This window comes from Sceloporus occidentalis, unplaced genomic scaffold (genome assembly GCF_023333645.1).
Source record: "Sceloporus occidentalis isolate IW3139 unplaced genomic scaffold, rSceOcc1.0.p SCAF_78, whole genome shotgun sequence".
NCBI classification, from domain to species: domain Eukaryota; kingdom Metazoa; phylum Chordata; class Lepidosauria; order Squamata; family Phrynosomatidae; genus Sceloporus; species Sceloporus occidentalis.
This window is the reverse complement of record NW_028317058.1, coordinates 320,035-346,494: the sequence shown is the minus strand read 5'-3', so window position 1 is coordinate 346,494 and position 26,460 is coordinate 320,035. Positions and strand designations below refer to the sequence as shown.

At 41.5% G+C, this 26,460-nt stretch overlaps 2 protein-coding genes across 3 annotated transcripts in view; one reads left to right on the top strand and one right to left on the bottom strand.

Annotated features, from left to right (window-relative positions):
• Positions 1-4,350: 4,350 nt before the first annotated feature.
• LOC149285482 (secretory carrier-associated membrane protein 1-like) lies at positions 4,351-17,841 on the bottom strand. Of its 2 annotated transcripts, XM_089495235.1 has the most exons (9): positions 17,785-17,841; positions 10,910-10,987; positions 9,560-9,661; positions 9,222-9,333; positions 8,572-8,700; positions 7,947-8,106; positions 6,211-6,312; positions 5,198-5,315; positions 4,351-4,515 (listed from the first exon to the last, which is right to left on the bottom strand). In XM_089495235.1, the coding sequence occupies exons 1-9, from the start codon at positions 17,839-17,841 to the stop codon at positions 4,351-4,353; spliced, it is 1,023 nt and encodes a 340-aa protein (XP_089351361.1). The 2 variants fall into 2 exon arrangements, with proteins under 2 accessions (XP_089351361.1, XP_089351363.1); XM_089495237.1 differs by lacking the exon at positions 10,910-10,987.
• Positions 17,842-24,516: 6,675 nt separating this feature from the next.
• LOC149285481 (AP-3 complex subunit beta-1-like) overlaps positions 24,517-26,460 on the top strand; it is a 103,996-nt gene continuing 102,052 nt past the window's right edge. The window contains exon 1 of the mRNA XM_089495260.1: positions 24,517-24,659. Within this exon, the coding sequence (XP_089351386.1) occupies positions 24,517-24,659 (143 nt within the window). The remainder of the gene's footprint in view (positions 24,660-26,460) is intronic.

Sequence of the window (26,460 nt, the reverse complement as noted above, 5' to 3'; positions counted from 1 at the left end):
ACACCCCAAAGGTCGGCCCTGCTCTAAGGGGCCGGCCTTAGGGGTCTGCGGCCGCACAGGGTTTAAATAAAAACATCGGGGTTTTTTTTCAACTTTATTTAACATCCTCCATGTTAAATAAAGTTAAAAAAACTTTATTTAACATCCTCCATGTTAAATAAAGTTTTTTTTAACTTTATTTAACATGGAGGATGTTAAATAAAGTTAAAAAAAAAACCCCGATGTTTTAATTTAAATCCTGTGCGGCCGCAGACACGTAAGGCCGGCCTTGGTGGGGACTTCCCGGCCCCTTAGAGTGGCGGACCCGGTCGCAGGTGCGGCGGGCCTAAGGGGCAGGCGCCCCTTATGCCCTGCGTTAATGCGGCCGTAGGCCGTAGGCAAATCCCCCGTGTTTCCCCGAAAGTAAGACATATGTCTTACTTTCGGGGTACGGCTTATATTAGCTGACCCCTCTGAAACTCCCGATACGTCTTACTATCGGGGGTGTCTTACTATCGGGGAAACACGGTAGTTAGTGTCTGGGGTGTGTGCGTTGTGTATATATATTATATACACGCGGTATCTCACAAATACACCCCTCACATGTTTGTAAATATTTTTAACTCTTTTCATGTGACAACACTGAAGAAATGACACTCTGCTACAATGTAAAGTAGTACTGCCTGTACAACAGTATAAATGTGCTGTCCCCTCAAATATCAACACACAGCTATTAATGTCTAAACTTTGGCAACAAAAGGGAGAACACCGCTAAGTGGAAATGTCTAAATTAGCCATATTCCCTCCCCGGTGTCATGTGACTCGTTAGTGTTACAAGGTCTCAGGTGTGAATGGGGAGCAAAATTTGGTGTTATCGCTCTCGCACTCTCTCACACTGATCACTGGAAGTTCAACATGGCACCTCATGGCAAAGAACTATTTGAAGATCTGAAAAAAAGAATTGTTGCTCTAAAGATGGCCTAGGCTTTAAGAAGATTGCCAAGACCCTAAAACAAGACCGTAGAGCGGTTTCACAGGACAGGTTCCACTCAGAACAGGCCTTGCCATGGTCAACCAAAGAAGCTGAGTGCACGTGCTCAGCCTCATTTCCAGAGGTTGTCTTTGGGAAATAGATGTATGAGTGCTGCCTGCTTTGCTGCAGAGGTTGGAGGAGTGGGGGGGGGGGTCAGCCTGCCAGTGCTCAGACCATACGCCGCACACTGCATCAAATTGGTCGTCCCAGAAGGAAGCTTCTTCTAAAGATGATGCACAAGAAAGCCCGCAGTTTGCTGAAGACAAGCAGACTAAGGACATGGATTACTGAACTATGCCCTGTGGTCCGATGAGACCAAGATAAACGTATTTGGTTCAGATGGTGTCAAGCGTGTGTGGCGGCAACCAGGTGAGGAGTAGAAAGACAAGTCTGTCTTGCCTACAGTAAAGCATGGTGGTGGGAGTGCCATGGTCTCGGCCTGAATGATTGCTGCCAGCACTGGGGAGCTACAGTTCATTGAGGGAACCATGAATGCCAACATGTACTGTGACATACTGAAGCAGAGCATGATCGCCTCCCCTCGGAGACTGGGTCGCAGGGCAGTATTCCAACATGATAACGACCCCAAACAGACCTCCAAGACGACCACTGCCTTGCTAAAGAAGCTGAGGGTAAAGGTGAAGGACTGGCCAAGCATGTCTCCAGACCTAAACCCTATTTAGCATCTGTGGGGTATCCTCAAACGGAAGGTGGGGGAGCGCAACGTCTCTAACATCCACCAGCTCCGTGATGTCGTCATGGAGGAGTGGAAGAGGACTCCAGTAGCAACCTGTGAAGCTCTGGTGAACTCCATGCCTAAGAGGGTTAAGGCAGTGCTGGAAAATAATGGTGGCCACACAAATGGACATTTCCACTTAGAGGTGTACTCACTTTTGTTGCCAAGGTTTAGACATTAATGGCTGTGTGTTGAGTTATTTTGCGGGGACAGCAAATTTACACTGTTATACAGGCTGTACACTCACTACTTTACATTATAGCAGAGGGTCATTTCTGCAGTGTTGTCACATAAAAAGATCAAATATTTAAAACATGTGAGGGGTGTACTCACTTTTGTGAGATACTATGTGTATATATATATATATATATATATATATATATATATATATATATATATAAATAAAACATCGGGCAGGCTTAGGTTTTTAGGCAGAGTGCAGAATAGGTATCAATATAGGATAGACTACTGAGACCAAGAGATAAGAAGCTGTGTCTTAGTATCTAATACACAGCTCTAGGCTCCCATTACTATAAGATAGCCTTCCCTAACATGAGAACTTATTACCTTTTCCCATCATTTTAATAATCTTTTCTACCCAGTATTTTCAAATTGCCCTGATAAATAATAAAAACAATAGCGTATAAATGTATATTCTTCCACACCTTCCATTAAGGATTTGTGAAAACATCTGATGTTAGTGTAACTGAACAGAGTTCAAATCGATTCCTTCCGACTCATTCATTTCATTACGGAGGCTACACACAAATAATATTACTTAACCATTCTTACCTGTGCCTGTGGCAATAAAAAAAAAACAAACAAACAAAAAGTGTAACAAAAAGCTCCTTCAGGAAAAACACTGTAAACACGGTTAAATATAGTGTTATAAAGTTTTGATGTCATCACGGTGACCATAATGAGGGACAGCAGCACCCAGGGGCAATACCTGGTTTGACTTGATGACACGTGATGGCATGTCAGCGAAATATATATTTCTAAATTGTGATCAGGAATTGCATAAAATGGAATATGGTTCCATAGGGCCATGACTGACTGAGGACTGCGGGATGCCTCTATGATACTATACATTATTGTCTTATGCTCAGCTTGGGACATATAGCGTTAAATGCAATTATCAGCAAAGCACTCAAGCATGGCTGGGTCAATAAGGCTCTGTAACTGCCACTGAACTAAATCGAGGGTATTAAGGTTTTGTTCCCAAGGGTATACAGAGCAATATTCTGGACATTTTAATGAAAATCTAAGCATGAATGTATGTTGATGTGAACATAGACAATCACAATAAACCTAATTCTGGTGTTCAGTATCGTGACACTGCTTGGGGATTATAAAAGATTCCGATTTCATCTAACATCCGTTATCCCCAACTGGCCGCTTCCCAGGACGAATACAGAAGCTGTAAAAATAACGTCCGCAACAGCGATAAAGAGTGATGTTTACACATGCCAAGGAAAAAAATGAACTTAACTAAATGAAACATTCACATCAGTAAAAAAAAAAAAACACAACTAAATGTTTTGCTGTGTCGTTGTTAATAAAAAGATATCGAGCTCTCTGAGCGGGAGCACGATGGCTGATAATTGCATTCTACTGGCTGCTTAATCTTGCAAAATACATTAGAAGATAAATACACAAATATGTCTGACCTAAAAAAATGGAAAAGTGCAATTGGGTAAATTTGAACTCAATACCAAAAATGTATGGTGCATGACATTAAATAACAAAATAGTAACTTGCTTTAGTTTTGAGAGATATCAATACAACACAAACAGACAAAAAAGTAGCAAGCTCTCAATAAGGAAGATTTTGCACGTACAGTACAAAGACACTATTCTGCCAGCTGACATGTACACTGCACACATTCTACAACAGAATGCGGAGAACCCACATTATTCCAGGAAAATACTCTAGCTACACGCAGGGGGAGAGCAAAAGTAAAAAGAAAATAAATAATCATGGTGAAGAGCCCCGCTACAACACACAAGTCACTCATATATTGCCAGGGTTAAAATCTAGTCCTTTAAATGTAAACACTAAACAAAACGCTAAAAGATTACTAGACTTGGTGTGTGGAACCTGAACCGGCTGCACTATAGGCAAGCCAATAGATACACAACATACTAAGAACTATAATATAATATAATAAGAACTATAATATTAAAATAAAACAATGTGCACTTTGAAAAAGTGAATACTATCTGGATTTAGAATCTACAAAAAGAAAGATCAGGCCCACTTACTCCACATTCATAGATACATTTACCCCCCCTGGATTAATTAAACATTTTTCTCCATAGGGCAATCCACGATAAAAAGAAAAGGATGGAGTGTCTTAGGTGTGTAAGAGTGTAACAGCATTGCTGACTGAGCCCATGCGCAACCAAATAACCCTAATGTGCCTGTAGAGCTTTCTATAGCACATGATGCGTACCAGACAATGGCGGTGCTAATGGGCTGAGCAGAGCAAATACACAAGGCAAAGTGCAATTTGTCTTTAGAGGATTTTAGTAAAAATTAATCTGATCAATAGAATGACTGTGACAGCCGACAGTGGTCGTGGTTGCTGCAGATGCTTCCTTTACATCTGGTTACCCTTGAAAGCATTTTGGGCAGCGCTGCTGGCTGCTGTGGTGGCCGCGTTAGCTGCTGCAGTCTGCACGGTCTTGTTAGACATCACCCCTGTTGCAAATTCCTGCTGGGCCTTTTCAAAGCTGGCACCTGTTGTCCGGTAAAGCCCATGGACCTGCAGAGCAAAATAAACATCACACAAGGGCAACCCACAAATTCGGCGCTCCCCGATATTCCTAATGCGGTGGGACACATACCCGTGGCAGGCAATAGAACAGAACCTAATGGTTGCAGACCAAATCACAACCCAGGAGGGCCACATCTGGACAGTGAACCAAGTTCAAAAGTGTGATATGCCTATGGGCTGAGTTAAGATGAGCCCCTGGTGGAGCAAGCAAGGGAACAAATAATAATAATGCAAATAATCATGCAGCTTTGGACCAGACACCGTGCAGAAACGGCCGAACCTTCTAAATATGCCTGAAGATAACAATTTTTATGTTTTGCTTACAACCCGAGTTGGGTACGGTTGGTTTAACTGCAAATAACACTGAATGTATTATAAGGCTGTCGGTTATAAATTCCTGATGTACCCGTTTACTACCAAGTCATTCTGGACATATTGATCAACTAAAGAAGTCAATTATTGGTTAAGAGCAACGATTCTTTGAAATGCATCTAGATATTGTTTTGCCTTCCTTAAGTGCTTCAGTCCACAGAATTTGTTTGTGCCGTGCCAAGCAGACAGAGAGAAGCACAAAAGACTGAATGCAAAAAAATATAGCCAAGTCTTCTCCTGATCTCTCACATTAATGAATCCGACCGAACAGGCCTGTCAGATCCCCCCAAACACTCACCTTTTTAAACATCACTATGGAAATCACCGCAGAGGCTGTGAAGAGGGCGGCAATTATGATCATCATTATTCCAACAGGAATATTTTTGTTGAGCCCGGTTAGTGCAGAAATCCATCCACTAAAAATATGCAAAAGGAACTAGATTATTAAACAGCCGGTATAACAGAAGATTAATGAACACCTGGTTCCGCAAACATTACTTTCACAGAGGGACCCAAACATCACTTCTATACGGCCGAGCGCAGGGCCAGGACAACGTGAGCTGGAGCTCTGCACAAAGAGGATGCACAGGACGATGATGAGATACTATAATAATATAATGTAATATATTACACGCTACGATACTAAATACAATTAGCCAGGATTTTTTTTTTTTTAAATTAACAAAGTTTTATTTTCAACGACAAAAAATAACATTTTACCAAGGGAACCCCCCTTAAATATAGGTCTACGTTCCTCGAACATCTATTTTTTTTAGCTTTTCTTTTTTTCCACGTCACGAGGAACTCTTCTGTGAGCCCCGCCCCCTTGAGCATCGCGTCTTGAAAGGGGCGGGACGAAGAGCCTCAGAGAGGCACTGCCAATCAGCAGCATGGTGTGCAAGCCGGCCGCCTAATAAAATTAAAATGGCCGGCCTGGACACACGGCGGTCTTACCACCTCACCTCACGGCCGCACCACGTGAACGTTGGTCTGCCAGCCCACCCGGTTCACGTGGTGCAGTCGTGAGGTAAGGTGGTAAGACGGCGGCCGGCTAGCACACACCACGCTGCACCTTGAGCAGGACTAGTCCGGCAGGCCGCACGTTGGATGCCCATGACCGAGGCGCCAGGACGAAATTCTCAGCAGCCATGGATCTGTCGAGCCCTGAATTAGCGTGTATTGGAAAGGAACTCTGTTGCCGTGTGTACGGATGTACTTCTGTGCCCTGAAGTTGCCCGTTCTGGTGAGCAGGTACACACACTACATATCAGACACATGGTATACGGGACTGTTGTGTGTCGTTAAACTCACCAGTTTCCCCATCCTTGGAATCCTGCGGCCTGCAGCACATGAACACCGAACTGGCAGATGTATACAAAGAAGAAAACAAAGAACCTGAAAGAACTGTCGCTCCTAGAAATAAACAGAGGGAAAGAAATGCTAGAACATCACACAGAATGATCATGCTATTATTAACCCCTTCAGTTGCAGGAGTTTATGGTACCTTACATTCCAGAGCTTTTCTGCCATTATTACCATACATGGGTTTAATTAAGATTCCCCTTTTCCGTGTTTGATGTACCCACACAAATTACACATACATTTGTCAGAACAAAAGGGCTTTCATTACAAGTCATAGAAACTTGCAAAAAATAATTGCTAGTATGTAAGAAACCTAAACATTTTTTTTTCAATTTTTTTTGCATTTTTCTTAGGTGCCCCTGTTGAACGACGACCACATTTCTGTTTGGCAACTTCCCCTGATTACAGATATACCCCACATACATATTTTTTTATGTTCTAGAGGGCCACACTCATCCCTTACATAGTCCCCTATAGGATAATAATTTTAATAGTTATTGCTTAATGGGTTTGGGTGTAGTGAAAGGGGGGGGGGTCATACTTTTTCATTCTACTAATTTTATTGATGCAGTATTGAATGTTTCTATGCCAGTGATGTCACAATGACAGCTCACTTTATTGTTTATTATTTTGTTATTTATTTTTAGCGATTTTTTTTTTTTTTTTACACTCGTGGGCAGAGGGAGAAACATTTCTCACTCTTGTCCCTGCATTCCCCCCCTCTACTAATCACCAAGCAAGTCTCCATAGATTGCAATGCACGTGATGGGCCAGTAGGCACTAGATAGACCCTGCAGGGGGTATCCTGTCCTCTGCTGACCTTCTGGTTGATGTCAGCAGTGACCTCTTATGGAAGCAAATGTCCAAATTATCTTGACAAGGATTGGCTGCTTAAGCAGGACAGCGCGCCCACTAAAATCAATGGGAAGACTTCAAAATACTTTCACTGGGGTCTAAACATACCCCCGCACACAGCGTTCAGCAGTGCCAGCACTGGATCTAACCACAGGCGAGTATATTATGTGCATGGTATTTATTATGTGGGTGGGGTAAGGGGGCAAATACATTTGGGGGGGATTCTGTAGAATGTTGCCATGCACTTGCAAAATGGACCACATGAAAATGTAAAGGGACCACGGACCTATCATATGCATTAAAAGTGCACACGAAGGCTAGAGTGTTTCTTTATGTTAAGATTGTGTTTATGGGGATTTGCTGTCCCTTTAAATGTGAAGTAACCAAAAAGGCCCCTTTAGCAAAGGGATGCTTATGGAAAACACATGTTGTGGTTCTGTAATAACAGTCTTGCTAGCAAGCATTTTTTTTAATCTTTTAATTATATAGCGCCAACAATTTACGCAGTGCTTCATACAATACATATATTCAAAGGCTATGAAAAGACTAGAATTGACAGACTAAGACAAACCGATACAGCATCACCTGTTAAAAGGGCTATCTAGGCATCCTATTTAAAAGGGTTTGGCTATTCTGGCAGTGGATATCCTCGAATTACCGCCTATAAAAAGCCTCTAGATATGCAGTTCACTGGGGACCGTGAGTGTGTATTTCTCTGATTTGTTGTGATTTCACTAAACAGGAATAAAATAATCCAAGACAAATAGTTAAATGTTTCACTTTCTTTGCAGGAATACATATATGATATATTTAATATCAAACACAGTTACCTGAACGCTCCATACAGTGGTCTGTACCAACAAACGAACGAGCATGGGGTGAACAGCAAGAACCACAGGATAGCTAATCCAAAGTCAACTCCTCGGCTGGTATCGACACAGAACCATGCCAAGCAACCAAAGACATTTACAAAGAGCGTGACAGTATGGACTGGGGAGGAAAAAAGAAAAAAGTACTTAGTACCATGTGTCATATTCAAGGGGAACCATCAAACCATCACCTACATAGTCTTTAACAGCAATAACATTAATTTATTAAACCTATATCCTGTACGCATTAATTTGAATATATCCCTGAACAGTATTATTTACTGTCCTTCTCCTCACCTTCCTCAAAGACTATTAATAACTTCTATCAAGGGGAGAAAAGAAACCCACTGATCAGCTTCCACTAAAGCAGAGGAATAATACATCCTGTTTTCTGATCCCGTCCATTGAAATTTTGTTATTTGCAGATGCCTTAAATTGAGAGAAATCCCCCTGGATGCGCAGTCATAACCGTCATGCAGCAACGTTTCAGCGTATTTATTAGGAAGCATTTAACATCAAGATCTAAAATGTAAGGCAATACCTGTGTACCCACAAACACTGCACAGAAACCCTCGGTTGTACTCACACATCCATTGGTAGTACATAATCTTTACAGTCTTCTGAAATTCCACAGGGATATCTACGGAAAAGTCCTGATAAAAACAAGGCCCTACCGGGAAGTTTTCAGGTACAGGCGGCCAGTTATTCTTCCTTCCTGAAAATAATAATAATAAAAAAAGTTCAAAAATAAGCATGTTAAACGGACATAATGTGCATAATTTTAAACGACATTAGAGGAAAAAAAAGCGCCACCGGAACAATCGAAATGAAACAATATTATAAGCGGCAGAGCCAGTGGAAACTGATAAATGTACAACGTTTCAAGCATTGTACGCAGGGGAGGAAAGAGGGACATCGGGGAGGAAAGAGGGACATCGGGGAGGAAAGAGGGACATCGGGGTCTGGGTGGTATGGAACAGCAGTAGCAATATTCATAGGCTGGAGTAAAAATCACATCACATGTGAACAAAATATTAAACTTGCTGCATGTGTAACTTTTGTTTTAATTATTATAACTATTTATCTCATCGATCCCACTTTAAGAAATGATTTTGTTTCTCATCCTTAAGTTTTACGTACATTACTCTGGACATGCCTACAAACTCAAAAAAACTCAAAAGAATTCACAAATGCCTTCCAAAACTAAGCAGAATTTCAGACTAAACAAAAATCGACCTCCTGATTGATTGAGGCTTTGAATCTCCCGTTCCCTGCGATCGAGCTCGGCTGCTTTTCTCTCGAGTTCTTCCTGCCGTTTGAGGAGTTCTGCCTGGGCCAAAGCATGTTCCTACAGAAACACAAACATACCATAATTTACATGTACACATATTATATATATATATATATATATATATATATATATATATATATATACACACACACACACACACACACACACACACACTACTTGTCATGTCCCGTCTTCCCATTGTACAAATGCTATGAAATATGATGGCGCTATATAAAACAATAATAATAATAATGTTTACACATTGGGGAGAGGCCAAATGTACCTTTGCAATTTGATTGTACGCTGGAGATTCCTCAGTTGGTTTCATTATAGCTGGCTGTGTGCTGGGTGCAGAAGTCGGCATTTTCACTTGGGGTGGAGGAGGCTGGGAATAAAAGCAGAAATTTCAAAAGGTACCGAAATGTCAAACGTGACTTAAAGAAAACAACCCCTAATCATTCATTAAACATGGCTTTAGGGTAAATCTGTAGGCACCCCCTTGTATACACATACATGCATATAAGTTATCTATCCGAGGTTTCTCTGGCAGATGGGCAAGCTGGGTGCACACAATGGCAACCTGGAATGCACTGGGTACGTATTGAATTCCGTAAAAAGATTACATTAGGTACACAGACATAATCGTAGCACAATGTATAGGTCAAACCTCCAGACTTATTGGGTACCACGCTGCCATTTCTAATGCCAGACGCAATCTAAAGAAAATATTGTTATTTAAGCATTAAATACATTATCTGGAAATGAAACAGGGGCGTATTCACTGAAAGCGGAGCATCGAAGAGAGTAGAGTCACTGGACATTTTTTTTTATTTAATTATACATGGTCTTCCCAGGCCTCCTTACAGGAGAAGTTAATGTGGTGTTCGTTCATCATAACATGTTGAAATAAAATGTTGGAAACTTGGATCCCCAAGACCTTTTTTTTTTTTTTTACCGATTATTGTGTTATTTATTATATAACACATTACAGAACAACAAATATCCTACCATGCATTAATAAAGGGCTTCACAAACCCATTAACTTTTTCCCCACCCTGCGTGGCTACGGGGGGATGCTGAGGCGGGTGCCACAGGAGCTCTGCACACACGCTCCCACCTTAAGTGACCCTGTGTGACCCCGAGAGGCAACGGCCAGCAGATCGCACGCAGTTCAGACAGGTTTGAGAGGAAGGAGCAGTAGTGTATATAATGCGGTGTTAGAGACAGTGTGTGTGTGTACATGTATAGTGCTTGAGTTAATGTGTGTGTGTGTGTGTATATATATATATATATATATATATATATATATATATATATATATATATATATATATATGTATAGTGCTAGAGAAAGTACGAAGGTGACGGGGGGTAGAGTGTGTGGGTACAGTAGTGTTAGAGTCAATGTGGACTGTACTGTCGATGTGCATGCGTGTGTGTGTGCATGCATTTTGTGTGTGTACTGTGTTATAATCAGTGTATAAAAGTGTGAAGTTATTTAATTCTTACCAATTATTAACTTGATTTACTAATTTAATGTATTCATTTAATAATAAATTTATTAAATATGAAAATAAACACATTGCAGGAAAATAAACCAAATGTGTCCGACCCCTGTATTAATAAGACCTTACCGTTTTAGAGTCGGAGAAAGGATTATACTCTTCTAATCCAGGAGGAACATTTCTGGTCACCTGTGTAACTGATGGATCCTGAGAAGGACAATAAGGTCATTAGCATTGTTAGTCCCACTTAAGTCTTCATGGTATTTCGTTTAATCATTAAGGCAAATGTGACAACCCAAATGTATAGTTACGCATAAGCAGAAATAAAACAGAAAACGTATTTTGACAGTAGCGGAGGTACTATGCACATACGCATAACTCCAAAACCTGCATTGCAGTGACTTCATTCTGCAATGATGTTTGGGGGCTACACAAGAAGGATCATAGCTAAACGTTCATCTTGACCATTCCTTGCTCAACAAAGTGAAATTAAACCCGCACACAGATTGTGAGTTTCATTAACAGAGTTCCCCAGAGTGGGGGAGAAGCTTTTCATTACTTATTGGTTATCTGCTAATCAATACTCACACTCTCCTTTATCACAGAGAGCATGTCAAAAAAATTACACCGAGCTACTCGAAACACCGAGAACAAACTCAATAATCCGGACAAAATGCTTGGGAGAGGCTGCATCTACTGATCTATTCCATATAATAAAAAAATGGAAACTAAACCATTCAATACAACGAATAACTGGAAATGACTCATGTAAACGGTGCGCACACGTTAACGGCAGAACCTGCCAGTCATTTTAGATTAGCGCGTTCCTGTGACACATGTCTGAAATTCTAAATGCCTGTATGATCGAGCAGAGATTTCCCTGGTTAGTTAGCAAAATTATTTTTATTAATACGGGTCCTTCTGTGGCATAACAGCCACTTTACACATAGCGGATTGGTACTGGGCCAAGAACCGAGTAAGGTACACTGTCTTACAGCAAATGGGAAGAACAGATATGCCAAATTATTATATTATCGTATTAAAAAATATTATGCAGATGTAAGAGCAATTTAGCTAAAAATGCAAAAAAGTACAAGATATAATCACCATAACAACCAACAGGGAAAAAATTACACTCCCTGCAAAAAGTATTCCAAAGAAAGAATAATGTAGATGCAACTATAAATATAATTCATTTGGATACTAATCAATCTTTCATTCATTTATTAATTGTGATCATTCACCGAGCTGTCCTCATCTTTGCAAATAGCCAATCAAATGTAATATTGTGATGTGACATAAAGACAATATATTTACATCAATAATACATTAACTGAACAAATGCTCTGTAGAGTATTTGATTATAAAAATAATAAAGTGACATTTCAAATCTTAACAGACCCTGCTGGGATATCCGATCGCTCCGATGAGGCACAGACGCTGCAATCTCTATGCAAGTCTGTGGGGACTTGCATAGAGCTCACAGTGTGATCGGTGCGGGGGGGGGGGGGTCGCAGGGAGGAGAGTGAGAAACCATGTTTCTTACTCTTCCCCCCATGCTGAAAAATGAAACAAAAGATAAAAATAATAAAAATAACCCTAACACAACATCTAAACAGTATAACCCTCGTTCACAACCCTCAAACCCGTTAAGCCATAAGCATAAAAATTCTACGAATAATGTACACCTTATAGTATGTTCCCTGGTGCTGGGAAAGTATGGAAAATCTATATAAATTAGGTATTTCTGAAATCAGGACACCTGAATTGATTTCCCATCACTTTACCAAATTTTGTGAGGATTCAGGGAGAAAATTTATAAAAAATTAGGTATTTAATTTCAAATTTTCAATAGTTTTTTTACTACATTTCTAATCCTAAATTTTCAGCTAATCATCTAACTATGGTATCAAAAGAAAGCTCTATCTCTCCTTGAAAAACCAATGTATAGTTTACATGGGTACACCATTCACACGAAGAGAATAATCGCTGAACTGAAAAATGCAAAAGTGCAAAAATGGCAAAATTGCTCCGGGACTTGACGTACCAAAATCCCCTGGGACTGAAAGGTTTAACCAATGAGTCTACGAATGCCTCGACACCAGGTCAAAACCAATCACACAATTAAGTAGGTACTCTTATCACCCTGTGGCACGTTGGCCTGTAAGATATTTCAGACAGACCATTAAAACCTGGTTAATATTAAAATAATCTTCTGGCATTTAAAAAGGTAGAAATACCGAGCTGGGCTGGCAAACATGTGCAAAACACAGAGCCCGAGTATAAGGATCACAACTAGGTAGCCGGTGACCTTATATCCGAGGCTCTCTTTACAAGCAGTAATAAAAGCCAGATCAACACGGATCACGCGACATAGAAGATAAATGAAACCATCCGCACATATTTAAAAAACAACAACATTTTGGAACCTACTAAGATATTATCGGATGACATATGGGAATTTCTGTTTGCCTCAAAGCATTAAGAAAAGTGACATGACTTGTTGGTAAAAATACTAGCACATACCAACTACTGGTTCGGAAGGCTGCTGATTTTCAGGTCTCCATGTGGAAACAAATGGTTTCATCCATGCCTTGTGATGTCTGTACATCTGTGATTCAAGAAGCCAAGCGTACGGGGTGTTTACAAATGGATGCTGCTACCTGGGATCTTGGGTAAGATTAATGTCGGATAACACTATACAATCCGACACCGGCTTGAGCTACAGGATAATGGCTTCCCTGCAAAGTAGCTTGGTAAGAAAGGATGAGCAGTATATGGGACAGAAAGTAAATCATCGGCAGTCAATACATCTAAACCTCAGACCTTGCTCAATCTCGGCATTACTATGCCAGGGCCAACTAACAACTCAAGAAAGTGGCCATCAGCCTCACAAAAGTTTAACTTCGATGCAATACTCTGTTGTAAGAGTCAGAGAAATGAATCCCAGGAAAAGTATTGCTATTTAAAAAATATTTTATTTTTCAAAATTAGCGATAATGACAAATGGAACAAAAAGATAAACTCACGCGTTTGTCAATGCTAACCTACATTACTGTATATGCCTTTTAACCCTCTAAATGCCAGAGTGGCATATAGGGGTATAAGGCATTTCTGGAGCAGAGTGGCACATAGGGGGTTAAAAGGCATATCATGGGGCACAGTGGCATTTAGAGGGTTAAAAGGCATATCATGGGGCACAGTGGCATATAGGGGGGTATAAGGCATTTCTGGGGCAGATGTGCATAACTGGGGGGCAGGTTGGAAAATAGAAGGAAATAAAACCAAAATATTTTTCTCAATCATAGCTTTTATTAAAAAAAAAATAGTTTAGATGAATTAACATTTACTGGTAAAACTTTTTTCCTATAGGTTCGTCTTATATTCAGGCTTTTTCTTTTTTTCCTAAATTAATATTCAGATTTGGGGGGTTGTCTTATAATCGAGCAAACACAGTATATATATATATATATATATATATATATATATATATATATATATATATATATATATATATATATATATATATATATATAAAACAAAAATTTAAAAAGCACTTTTTCTGACTTATTTGAAAAAAAAAAAGCAAAATGTAGTGAAAAGTAGATTCCAATATTTGTCCTGAGTTTAGAAATAATTTTTTTTTTTTTTTTAAACACCTTGCAAGTCATAAAGTTGTAACACTGTCATGAATCTCCCCCCCACATGCACCTATTTGTCAAACATAAACAACCCGGGGTTTTCAAGTTTGGGTATTTTGCCAATTTTTGTCAAACGTTGCAGATGTAAAATGAATTTTTTCACACAGATTGCAATTCAGACATCAATTTAGTGAGAATTTAAAGAGTCCCCAAAAAAATAAAAGCGAATGTGTGTTCAGCAACATCTCCCGAGTACAGTGATACCACCCATGCATAAGTTTGTCAGGTTGTTTGGGTTTCAAAGGCCACATTTTAGACATGTGCAATTAAACATAGAATTTTGACATTTGGTAATTCTCAGCCAATGTCCAATTTGGGACAGACTTTTGGGAAGATACAGTGCCAATTTCAGGACTTGCTCAGAAAAATGGAGCAGTAAACATTAAATGCCTGGAGCAGTAAATGTTTTCTAGGGAAATCTGGACTATAGATTTGCCCTCTTCTGTAGCATAGATACTCTGCATCTTTGTGGGTTCTTCTTTTCAACGGGGAGGGGGTTAAAAATAAAACATGAAGCCCCAATTCTGCTTTAGCCCATCACCACCTGTGGACCAGATGCATCCTGGTAGAGCCCTGCACGGGACTGCTTTTTTAATCCCACTCCTGCAATGTGGGTGTTCCACTCCCACCCGCTCCCACCACATTTGTGGCCAATCACGCCCATCTCCTTACCTGAACTGCAGATTTCCCACCCAATCCCGCAAGGCTGCTTTCGAGTTGCTCCCTCACAGCAACTCTTCTTTTGCTCCGCCCAGGAATAAGGCGGAGTCACAGGAAGTGACGTCACATCACGTGACTCAGTTTTGTTCCTGGGTGGAGCAAGAGAGGAGACACAGTAAGGGAGCAGCGGGAAGGCAGCCTTGCGGGACTGCGTGGAATTACCGGGACCCGCAGGTACAGTGCCTAACTGCCCGCAACACCAACTAGACCGCCCGCAATTTTTTTGGCGGGCGCGGGACCCGCCTCCCAATGCAGTCCTCTACATCCTGGTACAAGATCCCCCAAAAAACCTGGAGCTGAAAGAAAGGTTCATTCCAGGGTTTGCTTTTTTGTGCAACAGAAAAAGCATTGTAGGTTCAAACTGTATCACATACACCGCAACCTTCTTGTACCAGGCCTTTGTCTTCCTCATAACGCTGTAGGAGCCGACAGATCAACCCTACCCATATTCCTTTTATAGGCCCTGAAGCACATTGGCTGTCTTGGGCCCCAGCTCTGCCGTGGACACAAACCACCACAGTCCTCTCATTGGATTGGTCTCTAAACCTCAATGCTAAGAGCTCCTCTTGGTGCAGAGGAGATGTCTCCCCCCCCTTATAGCGGTGTTCATGTCAGATGTTGTGGGAAACCTACGTGGTTCGGACCTAGAGTACCACAGACTACTGTGTCAAAACAATATAGTAGCTCAAACAGGGACACTTGTGAAGAAATTATCTACATACAAGGGGTACCCCTTTGTTCATCAGGGGGAATAACAGTCTTGATACTGGTTCCCAGAAATTCTGGGCAAGCAGGAGCGTCAAGATGACAATCCTTTCCCTCGTATAACAGGATGGTCAGAGTACACCCAGCTTCACTCTCGCGGGGCTTATACACCTTCACTCCATACCTGTAATGCTTGAATCCCAACCTTCCCTTATACTTCACCAGGGATTCCTTCCAGATGTATAAACCTCTGCAAACCTGGCAGAGTGGTGGGTGATCATCGGTTGGATTTTATACTGCCTGGCAAACTGGGGGTGCTCCCTAGGGGGGGCACAGGCTGTTGTCACAAAAATGCATGAAATGAAGGATCATTTCATACCTTTGCCTAGCCATGGATTGGGTGTAAATGGGGGTACTACAGATGGAGCTGGTGCTCCAGTAGGAGTGGATATGGGGATTTTTAATAATGCCCATTACCACTGTAAGTGCTCTGGCATTAGTCCGGGACAATTACATGTCGGTTTTTCTAGAGCTACCGCTGAAAAGGCTGTCCTCTGAATAGAAGGCTCCTGCCTTTCACAACCAATACAGGCAATTACTAAATCCTACAGGGAATAAGCATTGCAGCCGAAACAAGTATTTAACGGATATAACTAAAACCAAACAATATGTTATATTCAACGACGTAGGCGAGAATAACCCACCTTAGTGAATACAAGGACTTTGCTGTAACATCCACGAGTGATGAGGCTTCACTTCACTAGAGATGTTATAGATGACATCATTAATAATGTATGAAGCTGGGTCTGGAGGTAATCTGATCAAGAGCTTTGGGGAGGGCGACGATACCATGGGAGAAATCCATCCGTGTAAAAATACAGGCTAACGTTTGTAAATGTACAGCCGCTTCGATTCATTTAACTCTGAACCAAAACAATTAACCCTTATTGACAAATTTGGAAGGCAAGCAGATATTTTGGGGTTCATTTAATTATACTGGAAGGGGGGGGGGAGATTTGCCTATAAACTTCTATTATCTTAAAAGGTTCTGAGATCTACGGGGTTATGAATATATTTGGACAAAATGAGGTAGCGGTCAGGAGCTACACAGACACACGTGGGATACAGCCATTGAGATCTATAGAAAATGTACAGGAGAGAAAAGTCACATCGTGGGAGGATGTATAACGTGATTTATGGGACGTTATATTAGCCGTTTAAACGTTTACATTTTTATGTCTGCCTACGTTACATGGTGGTTTTAAGTAAAGCTTTGGCGCTATGCCCTCTGGACATCACATTGATGGGGTTTATTCACTAAAGGAGAGTGGGGTGCTAACGCTCACTTCACTATTCATTATGAAGGGCTATCGCCGGCAGGTCTCCCTGTATAATGCATAATCCAATGCGTGAGAAGAGGCTCACGGATTTCACTATACATCACACAATAAGCCATACTTTTCCTGCAGCAGAAGCTCACTGCGGATGGCCCTTCATAATAAATAGAGAAGGCAAGGCAGTGAACACAACTCTCCTGTCATCACTCCCTTTAGTGAATAAGCCCCCAACGTTAAACCTTAACCGTAAAATACGTTAAGTGCCTGCATGCAGATACATGATAATGATTGCCGGGCTCTCGTTTTAAACATAAAAGCAATGAATGAATGTATATGCCGAGTGTCATTACACCTGTGCATCCCCGTAAACAGCTCTTATTAACCCGTGGGCGCACATTTTCCTATGAAATCCAAAGGCCAGGGAGGCAGCGTTTCCCACCCCACCCAGTACATGTATACGGCCAGATCCATACACTGCCACCGTATGGAAACACTGGCCGCTATAGTTATGACACGTATAGGACGCACTCGTGTCGCTTACCTTGAAAGGGTTATTCAGATCCGGGTCCGCAAACGGGTTACTATCAAAATCGGACATGATAACAGCGGTGTCGGGTCACGGGTAGATCCCCGAGCACCGACCCGTACAAGCCGTTAACCCTAGCAGCAAAAATGGCGATTCCGGAAGTGACGTCACCAAACCAACCTGGCAGTAGACGTAACGGGCCTGGACAACAACCAATGGGAGCCCGCCGTTCCCAGTTCAGAAAATGAGCGGTCCATGGCGAGCGTGTGTATATATGTGTTAAAAATGCGTTGTTCTTATACATTGGAAACGGAGTCATTGTCCGGTTAAAGCCCGCTCACTGCGGATGAATACATTTCGCAGAGAACACATTTGTCGGTTATTTTTGATGTTAGCGGATGAATAACATGATGCGGGTCACTGAGCTGCGTTTGACTTCTTGTGCCTGAAAACATGTAGAACTCCTGGCTGAGAAGGAGTCCTTTTTGTTAGGCCTGAACCAAAAATACAAAAAAAGTGCAACCCGTTCCCATGGCTTCCTCAGTTCTGTGTAAGCCTTGAAGTCTAACAGCCAGCATTGTCACCTTCGGCCCATAAAGCCCGCCGTGTATTCCCCTGTATCCGGGTGGTTATGTTGTCCGTGGGTAACTCGCACTATGCGCTGCGCAAAGAAGGGCAGGAAAACACGTTAAGTTTTGTATGAAGTTCCCGAGTTTATGTATTTTTACCGTGTGATGAATGCGAGTAAATCCAATGTTTGCGTGTTCACTCGGTGAAACTTTGGGGTGATACAAGATGCGCCATATGTGAAGTCAGAGTATTGTCGCAGATAAAGACTTCGGTTGCGTTGTGACTTCTGTGCCGTGCTCCGACCCACAAGAGGCTTACGGGTTTGTTAGAACTAGCTTCACAAAGAGTAAATGATTACAGGTAGGCGAGTACTCATGTGAGACAAGAAGTATATGATAAGGTTACAATTTATAAGACTTTTGGTGACAAATATTACATATACACTATATGACTAAAAGTATAAGGACACCCCTCCTAGTTTTTGAGTTTAGGAGCTTCAGCCTCAATCATAGCTAACGGGTGTATAAAGTCAAGCACATTGTCTATGGAGATTGGCAGGAGAATGGGTCGTACTGAAGAGCTCATTGACTTTAACCCCTTCGCGACCTTTGCCGGTTCAGGACCGTCATAACAAGAAGGTCACTAAATGACCTTTGACGGTCCTGAACCGTCAAAAAATTAAATAAGCTTAGAAAGTGATCAAGGATCACTTTCTTCGCTTAAACGGCCTTGCTGCAATGCCTCGATGTCGAGGCATTCAGCAAGGCCGAGATCGGCATCGGGGGCCATGTCTGGCCCCTCCCCGGGGCGTCAACAGCCGCCATACATTGTATGGCGGCGGACGCCCGTTTTAAAAGCGTTTAGGAGGCGATCAACGATCGCCTCCTAAACTTAAATGGTGTCGCTGGAATGCCTCGATCAGGAGGCATCCAGCGACACCAAACACTTACCTCTGGGTGGGCTGTGGCCGCTCCGGAGAGCGGTCACAGCCGCCGCTGCCGGTGATCTTCGCCATCAAGCAAGATGGCGGCGGCCCGGGAAATAAAACAATAAAGACGAAAAAGTTTGCTAGAGGGTCTCCAGACCCTCTAGAGAACTGGCTCCACTTGCTGGTTGAATACAGGTACTGCATTCAACCATGCAAGTCAATGGAGCCCAGCTTTCTAATCACTATGTGATTAGTAAAATATTCAAAAAAAATTAAAAATAAATAAAAAATGGAAAAAAAAATGTGCTAACATTTAAAAATAATTATGCAGTGATGTCACTAGATGAACCATCCAGTACCAGCAAAATGTGTAAAAAAAAATATAAAAAAGTATTAAAAAAATAAAATTAAATTAAAAAATAAAGTTTATTATTTTGAGCAAGTGCTAAAATTTCTCAAAAATCTCAACAAAGAGTTAAAATAAAAGCACTTCAAATACCCAAGGGGTGTCTAATATATAAAAAAAATGGCTGATGGGGTAAATTGGAGTGGCCTAGCTCAAAGATAGGGCATAGGTACAGACTGACCAAAATGGATAAAAAAAGCGCACTTCCCAAATGTGGCATTTTAAATCTGAAACAACCCGACAAACCCATGCATGTCGGGTATCACTGCACTCAGGAGATGTTCCTGAACACACATTGGGGTGTTGTTTGACAGTGGCATATACCAGGACCTGTATATCTATAACTAAAGTACAATTTGTGTGAAAAAAAAATAAAAAAAATTACTATTACAAAGTTTGACAAAGTGTAGTTCTATAATTGGTGCATGGAAAGGGTTAAAATAACAGCATTTGGAATACCCTGGGGTGTCTAGTTTTCAAAAATATATGGTTTGAATGGGTTAAATTGAGTTAACCGGCTTCAAAGATATTCCAAAGAGGAGAGGGAGGCACAATGACCAAATGACCACCTGAATTACGCATGCCCCAAAAGTAGCCTTTTACCAGCCAAACAATCTGACAAACCCATGCATGTCGGGTATCGCTGTACTCAGGAGATGTTGCTGAACACATATTGGGGTGTTGTTTGACAGTGACATATACCAGCACCTGTATATCTATAACTAAAGTACAATTTGTGTGGGAAAAAAAATAAAAAAAATTACTATTACAAAGTTTGACAAAGTGTAGTTGTATAATTGGTGCATGGAAAGGGTTAAAATAACAGCATTTGGAATACCCTGGGGTGTCTAGTTTTCAAAAATATATGGTTTGAATGGGTTAAATTTAGTTAACCGGCTTCAAAGATGTTCCAAAGAGGAGATGGAGGCAGACTGACCAGATTTGTTAAAAAAGATTTGGAAATCATAAAACGCTGCTTGTACTTATTGCCCTATAACTTACAAAAAACAGCAAAAAAACATAAAAACATTGGGTATTTCTAAACTCAGGACAAGTAGTAGAATCTATTTAGCTAGTTTTTTTACTTGCTTTTTTAGGGGAGTAAAAGATTTTTCAAATAAAAGTCATAAAATTTGGTTTTTTTTCAATTTTTCACCATGTTTTTTTTATTTTTTTTATAGTAAATAAGATGATACGATCAAAATAATGGTATCTGAAGAAAGCCCATCTTGTCCTGAAAAAAACAATATATAACTTATGTGGGTACACTAAATGGGTGAGGAGAAAATTACAGCTGAACACAAGCACCACAAAAGTGTCAAAACAGCCTCGGTCCCACAGGGTACAAAACGAAAAATGAGCCCGGTCCTTAAGGGGTTAAATGTGGTGCTAGAAGAACAACCGCTCAGCCATGAAGTGGTAGACCACGCACACACAGAGTGGGGCTGCCAAATGCTGACGTGTGAAGATAAAATTCTCCTGTCCCCTGTAGCATTGCTCACTAAAGAGTTCCAAACTGGCTCTGGAGGCAACATCAGAAGTATGTGAAAATCTGATGGACAAATCTGGGATTGGCCAGGAGAACGCTACCTCTCGGAATTCATAGTATCTACTGTAACGTCTGGTGGAGTAGGCATGATAGTGTAAAGCTGTTTTTCTGGTTTTAGATGCAGTGGTGGGTTAATGATGCAGCATACAAAGACATTTTAGACAATTGTATGCTTTCAATGTTGTGGCACCCCTTTGGTGAAGACCATAAAGACATGGTTTGAAACATTTGATGTGAAGGAACTTGACTGACCTGCACAGAGCCCTGATCTTAACCCCACTAACAACCTTTGGGATGAAATGGAATGCCGATTGTGAGCCAGACCTTCTTGTCCAACATCAGTGCCTGACTTCACATGCTCTACTGGATGAATGGGAACCCCCCCCCCTATAGAAACTCTCCAAAATCCTGCAGAAAGCGTTGAGGTTGTTATAGCTGCAAAAGGAGAGGGGGCAACTCCATATTAATGCCCATGGTTTTTAAATGAGATGTCCAACAAGTTCATATAGGTGTAATGGTCAGGCATCCACATACTTTTGGCCATATAGTGGACATCCATTAAAACCATAGGACAATAACTTAAGGATGTAAATGTGTAATGGAAATAATGGTATGAGATGAGGTGCACGTGCTAGTAGTCTCTGGCTTCAGACACTTTACAGGCCATTCATGTGTGTACGGGAAGGCATTAGAGATGTCTTTCACTAATTGAGCTCCCGCTGGTAACATTGTAAAATGACCATTATATGGCAACACATGTTTTGTGTAAAGTTACATGGGTGAGCCATAACACTACTAATAAATCGGAAGCAAATGCTGACAATTTTAAAATGTAGCCATATTGGCATTAGTCCACGGACTGCTGTCAGGAGGAATGGATGTGGCAGCTTGCGAGGGGTCAGTGGCAGCTGTTATTGCAAAACCAATGTTTTCACTTTTATTTATGTATTTTTTAGTAATGCTCTCAAAAACGCAGTAACGTCTAGTTTTCTCAATGACTGATGAAGTAATCTTCGATATTCAGTGTCTTCTAGAAAAGAAAGTGATTTTACACCTGGATCTGTTTGTTCACTTTTCTGGCAGCTGCCCTTCATGTTATCAGACAGCCCCGCTACTGGCTAATGTTCTTTGCCTTCCACCCCTATTGCCTACCCGTTCCGTTACTCACCTAGGTTTGATTCTTGCATGACCCTTCAACCGTATAAATATATCACCAAAAGCTTGATAGCTTGAACAGCAGTGACTAAGGTTTGACATGTATCCGGTTACTTTATAAGACCTTTTTTCCATATGTATGACAAAGTTGTCGCCGAATTCTTCTGCCATTTAAAAGGCCGTACAGTTCATAATTAAAAAGTATTATTTCATTAGCGTTAATATAACATGATTTCCGTCAACAGATTAAGTCCAGGCATACATATGGACTAAGAGACAGGCAAAGCATGGTTTGCGAGGATGTTTTTACACACATACTCCACCTAGTGGATTATTTGTGACAACAAATAACCCAAAGTGTAGCATGAGTGAGCTGACCCTGCATAACACGTAATTAAATTGGTGAGATGATGCTTAATACATCTCTTCACTTTAACTACACATTATACATTACCAGCCCTGACGTTTCTCATTGGTCTGGCTCTGGTAAAGACATGAATTCTTTTTTTTTCTTCAAAACCCAATTTTATTGATACAGTTTGGTTCTGTAAATCGAATTTTAATGTATTCTCTGACAAATGTGCTTCTTGCTTTGGGCCGGCATACGACTCCTGATTTTTGCTGGCAGTAGGATCATGGAGTTGGGAAGATCTTCAGATCTCCCTTGTCTGGTTCAAGGAGCTATAAAATCAATGGTGGTCTGCGTTGGAAGGTGGCTCTTCAGACCCACATCCGCCAGACACATCACTTACAAGCTTAGTGGCTAGAGGGCACGGAAAGGAATGCATTAAAGTTAATATGATGGCTGGAGTGTGCCTTTAAACTGCCAGGACTGAAAGAGTCCTGTTCAAATTAGTACATATTTTTCAGTAGGGGCAAGTAATCTAATTGCAACTTATTTTCCAATAATCCTGTCTGTGTATCTGGGCTAATGTGCAACATTATTTTTTTTATTCTATTTGTCTTTTGTCTGTGGAATTCATATTTCAGAAAGTGATAAAGGCCTCCTTAGAAATTACTTTAAACTATGGCTGCGCCCTGGAGGCACATGATCAGTCATGTGATCAGCTGGCTCAAATGCCTCTCATTGTCACTCCAATAAAATTAGTGATGTGTGGGTAATTGTTCTGCATGAAGGAGAGTTTTTAACAAAATGTGTTATATTTCCTAGAAAATTCTTCTGGGAAAGATCCTAAGCACATGACGTGGAAGTTTATTTTGTTTAAATACTCTTTATTGCATCGTCTTGTGACAGGTTGAGCACTTTTTTTCATCATGGGTATGGATCATGGCGTTGGGAATGGAGAACTTTGCCTCTAAACTCAATTTGAAACACAGGGATCTTAATAGATTGCATATGGGCATATGCCTAGGGGGAATATGCCAAGGGGCATCTGGTGGGATTCTGCAGAATTCTCTAAATTCATCTGTATGGGGGGTACCATGAAAATATAAAGAGATCACAGTTATCAGGCATGAAAATGCGCGTGATGGCTGGAGTGTCCCTTTAATAACTGGACACGCAACCCCTGAACTGAGCATTGCACATTAAGCACAGGGCTGGGCTTTACACGGGTATCCACAGCGCTATTTGTGTAATGCGAGCAGAATGCCTGTAATAATGTAGAATAGTTTAATATGCAATCTTCTTTAGCGAGGCTGTAAGGACATTAAACTGTCCCTTTAGGGTATTTTTGCACTATTAGCCCTGTCAGACCAGGTCCCTTCATTCAGTTTAATTTATGCATAAAATGGGAGACATGGCGTTCACTCCAACCTACTAAGTATCGTAATCCTATTTAAAATGTAAATCGCACAAAGCAAACAGCAACCGGACGCTACACCTAAACTTTCAAAGCCAACTAAAGGGGGACAAACTTCTCGTGACGTCACACTCAAACGCGTTCCACCAGTACACAGCGTTGACATTCCCTTTGAGGCAATAGTAGCGCCTGATTGGTTAAGAGTTCGTTACCATAGTACACCCGGAATTCCTAGCCGGCAGTAGCCCCGCCCCCTTCTTCCTGCTCGCTGTGCGCCGTGTCAGCGATTTGTCACGTGACCGTAATCCCTTACTGCCTCTCCCGGCCCCCGTGACGCCGACAGCCGCTGCCCGTTTTACAGAACACACAGTTTACAATGTCTACCTCCAGCACCAGTCTCACCTACAACCATGATCAGGGCGGAGGCGGCGCTGAGACCGCGGAGCTGGCGCAGGAAGCGACACCGACCGGCAACTCCACACCGGTGGGATTCGGCCTGTTCAGCATCGATCTGAAGAAGTGAGGAGTGGGCGTGAGGGCGGGCGAGTGCTCGGAGTGCCCTGTACAAGCAGGCTGGGGCCCCAGGGGTATAGGGGGCTCCCAAACTTCAGATCTCTGTGTTTCATAACGGGGGAGCTGCCTGTCACCCCAGTGCTGCCTCAGTACTGTTTAAATTAACTTTATAGTCTAATTGTAGCTTGACATGTTATCCACACTGCCGCTACCATCATCATATGTATTTTAATGCATGCAATAGCTACATGGCCACTTTACATGTTCATGCTGCCCCCCCTGCAGAATGCCCCATAAGTAAGCATGTGCCCGTCGCTGGCTAGATACCGCAGCTTATGTGCCCCTGCGCAGAAAGTGCTCTCATTGTTTTCATGGGGAGTGCTTTCCTGCTGCTGATTGGCTGCTTTAAGTGTATTGACGCATAAATGACAGAATCATAAAACCCTCTCAGTCTTGTTATGGGTAACGAAAAGGATCCAGTCTGTACTGCAACTATGATTGGACCTTCATATTAAGCCCCACCCAGCATGTGCGACAGTGTTTCTCAGAAGAGAAAATACAATTCTATACTTAATTACAGTATTGTGCAGCGCTATGGAATATGATGCTGCTGTAAATGTGATATGCTGTTCAGTACCTAAGCAGTTCTGTGTTTGCGTTGGATGTTTAGAATCGTGTTGTTCTCTCTGTTGGCAGTGATCCCGCCGTTTATGTCTATCGATATTATGTTGCGCTGTGTTTTTTTAAACATATTAGCCATTTTGTTCTCGCTTTATGTTATTCAGACAAACACCCGGACTTCTTATCATACTACCTTCTAGTAATCAATAAAGTGCCTCGGTCGCAATCACCCAGCCCAGCGCTCTGATTAATGGAAGTCTATGAAGGAATGGACTTCATTAGCATTGCCATAAAGAATCGGCTCGGTGTGGTGGCTGTGTCCCTCAAAATATCTTACAACAATGGCAGCCTCCAGGTCTGCGTATAAAGGACGTTAATACCTTCATTACTATATACAGCACTGGATTTTATGCTCAAGAAGAAAGATTTTTTCTATGGGACTCCCCATTTAAGGCTGCAGGGACACAAGTAGCTGTATTGGTGGCGTTGGCTAATGGCAGCTTGGTAGGGTTTTGTATCGGTTTATTGTGTTGTTTAGTAATTTAGGGTCACTTGCTGGTGTTGGGTACCCTGTGAAAATATACAGTACGTTTAACAAGCTTCCCGAGTTCTCCCATGGGGAAGACCGATGAGGTTCTATGTAAATATGTACAGACTGGCTGAGCAGAAATGAACTCTCAGGGTTATGACCTTTAGTATGGGTTGTAGAAGTTCTTCTCTGTATTATGGCGAGTGTATTGTGCTTATTGTTTTTTTATCATTTTAAATCTTTTTTTTAAATTCAAAAGTTGTGTATTTGCAAGAATCCAAACTAAGTTTTAATATAAAGGCCACATTCTGTAACTCCCAAGAATGGAGCTGCAGCATGTTTCGAGATGCTAGATGAAGACGGCCGTCATTGATTATGGACGGGCATTTCTACATATCTACGGTACCGTCAGGGGATTCCCATGAACGATGTGTAAATATTTGCTTGTTTAGATGCGTTGCGGTCCGTAATCAATGACAGCAGGCCAGACAGGGTCCTTGGAGAAGGTCCTTCTTGACCTCTGCAGATTGGTGCGGTTGGTTAGGGAATGTTTTATGGAATGGTTGGGTGTTGATAGAGGATTTGGGGACTTATGCTTGTGTTCTGCCAGTTTTGCTCTCTTGAGACTGCTTAGGCAATGAATATCTAGATAACCTT

Coding starts and splice junctions, on each gene's coding strand:
- LOC149285482 (XM_089495235.1), bottom strand. CDS start 17,841: ATGTCCGATTTTGATAGTAACCCGTTTGCGGACCCGGATCTGAATAAC. Junction 9,662..10,909: donor CTTTCTCCGACTCTAAAACG/GTAAGGTCTTAT, acceptor TTTTATTCCCAG/CCTCCTCCACCCCAAGTGAA. Junction 5,316..6,210: donor TTCCAAGGATGGGGAAACTG/GTGAGTTTAACG, acceptor GCATATTTTTAG/TGGATGGATTTCTGCACTAA.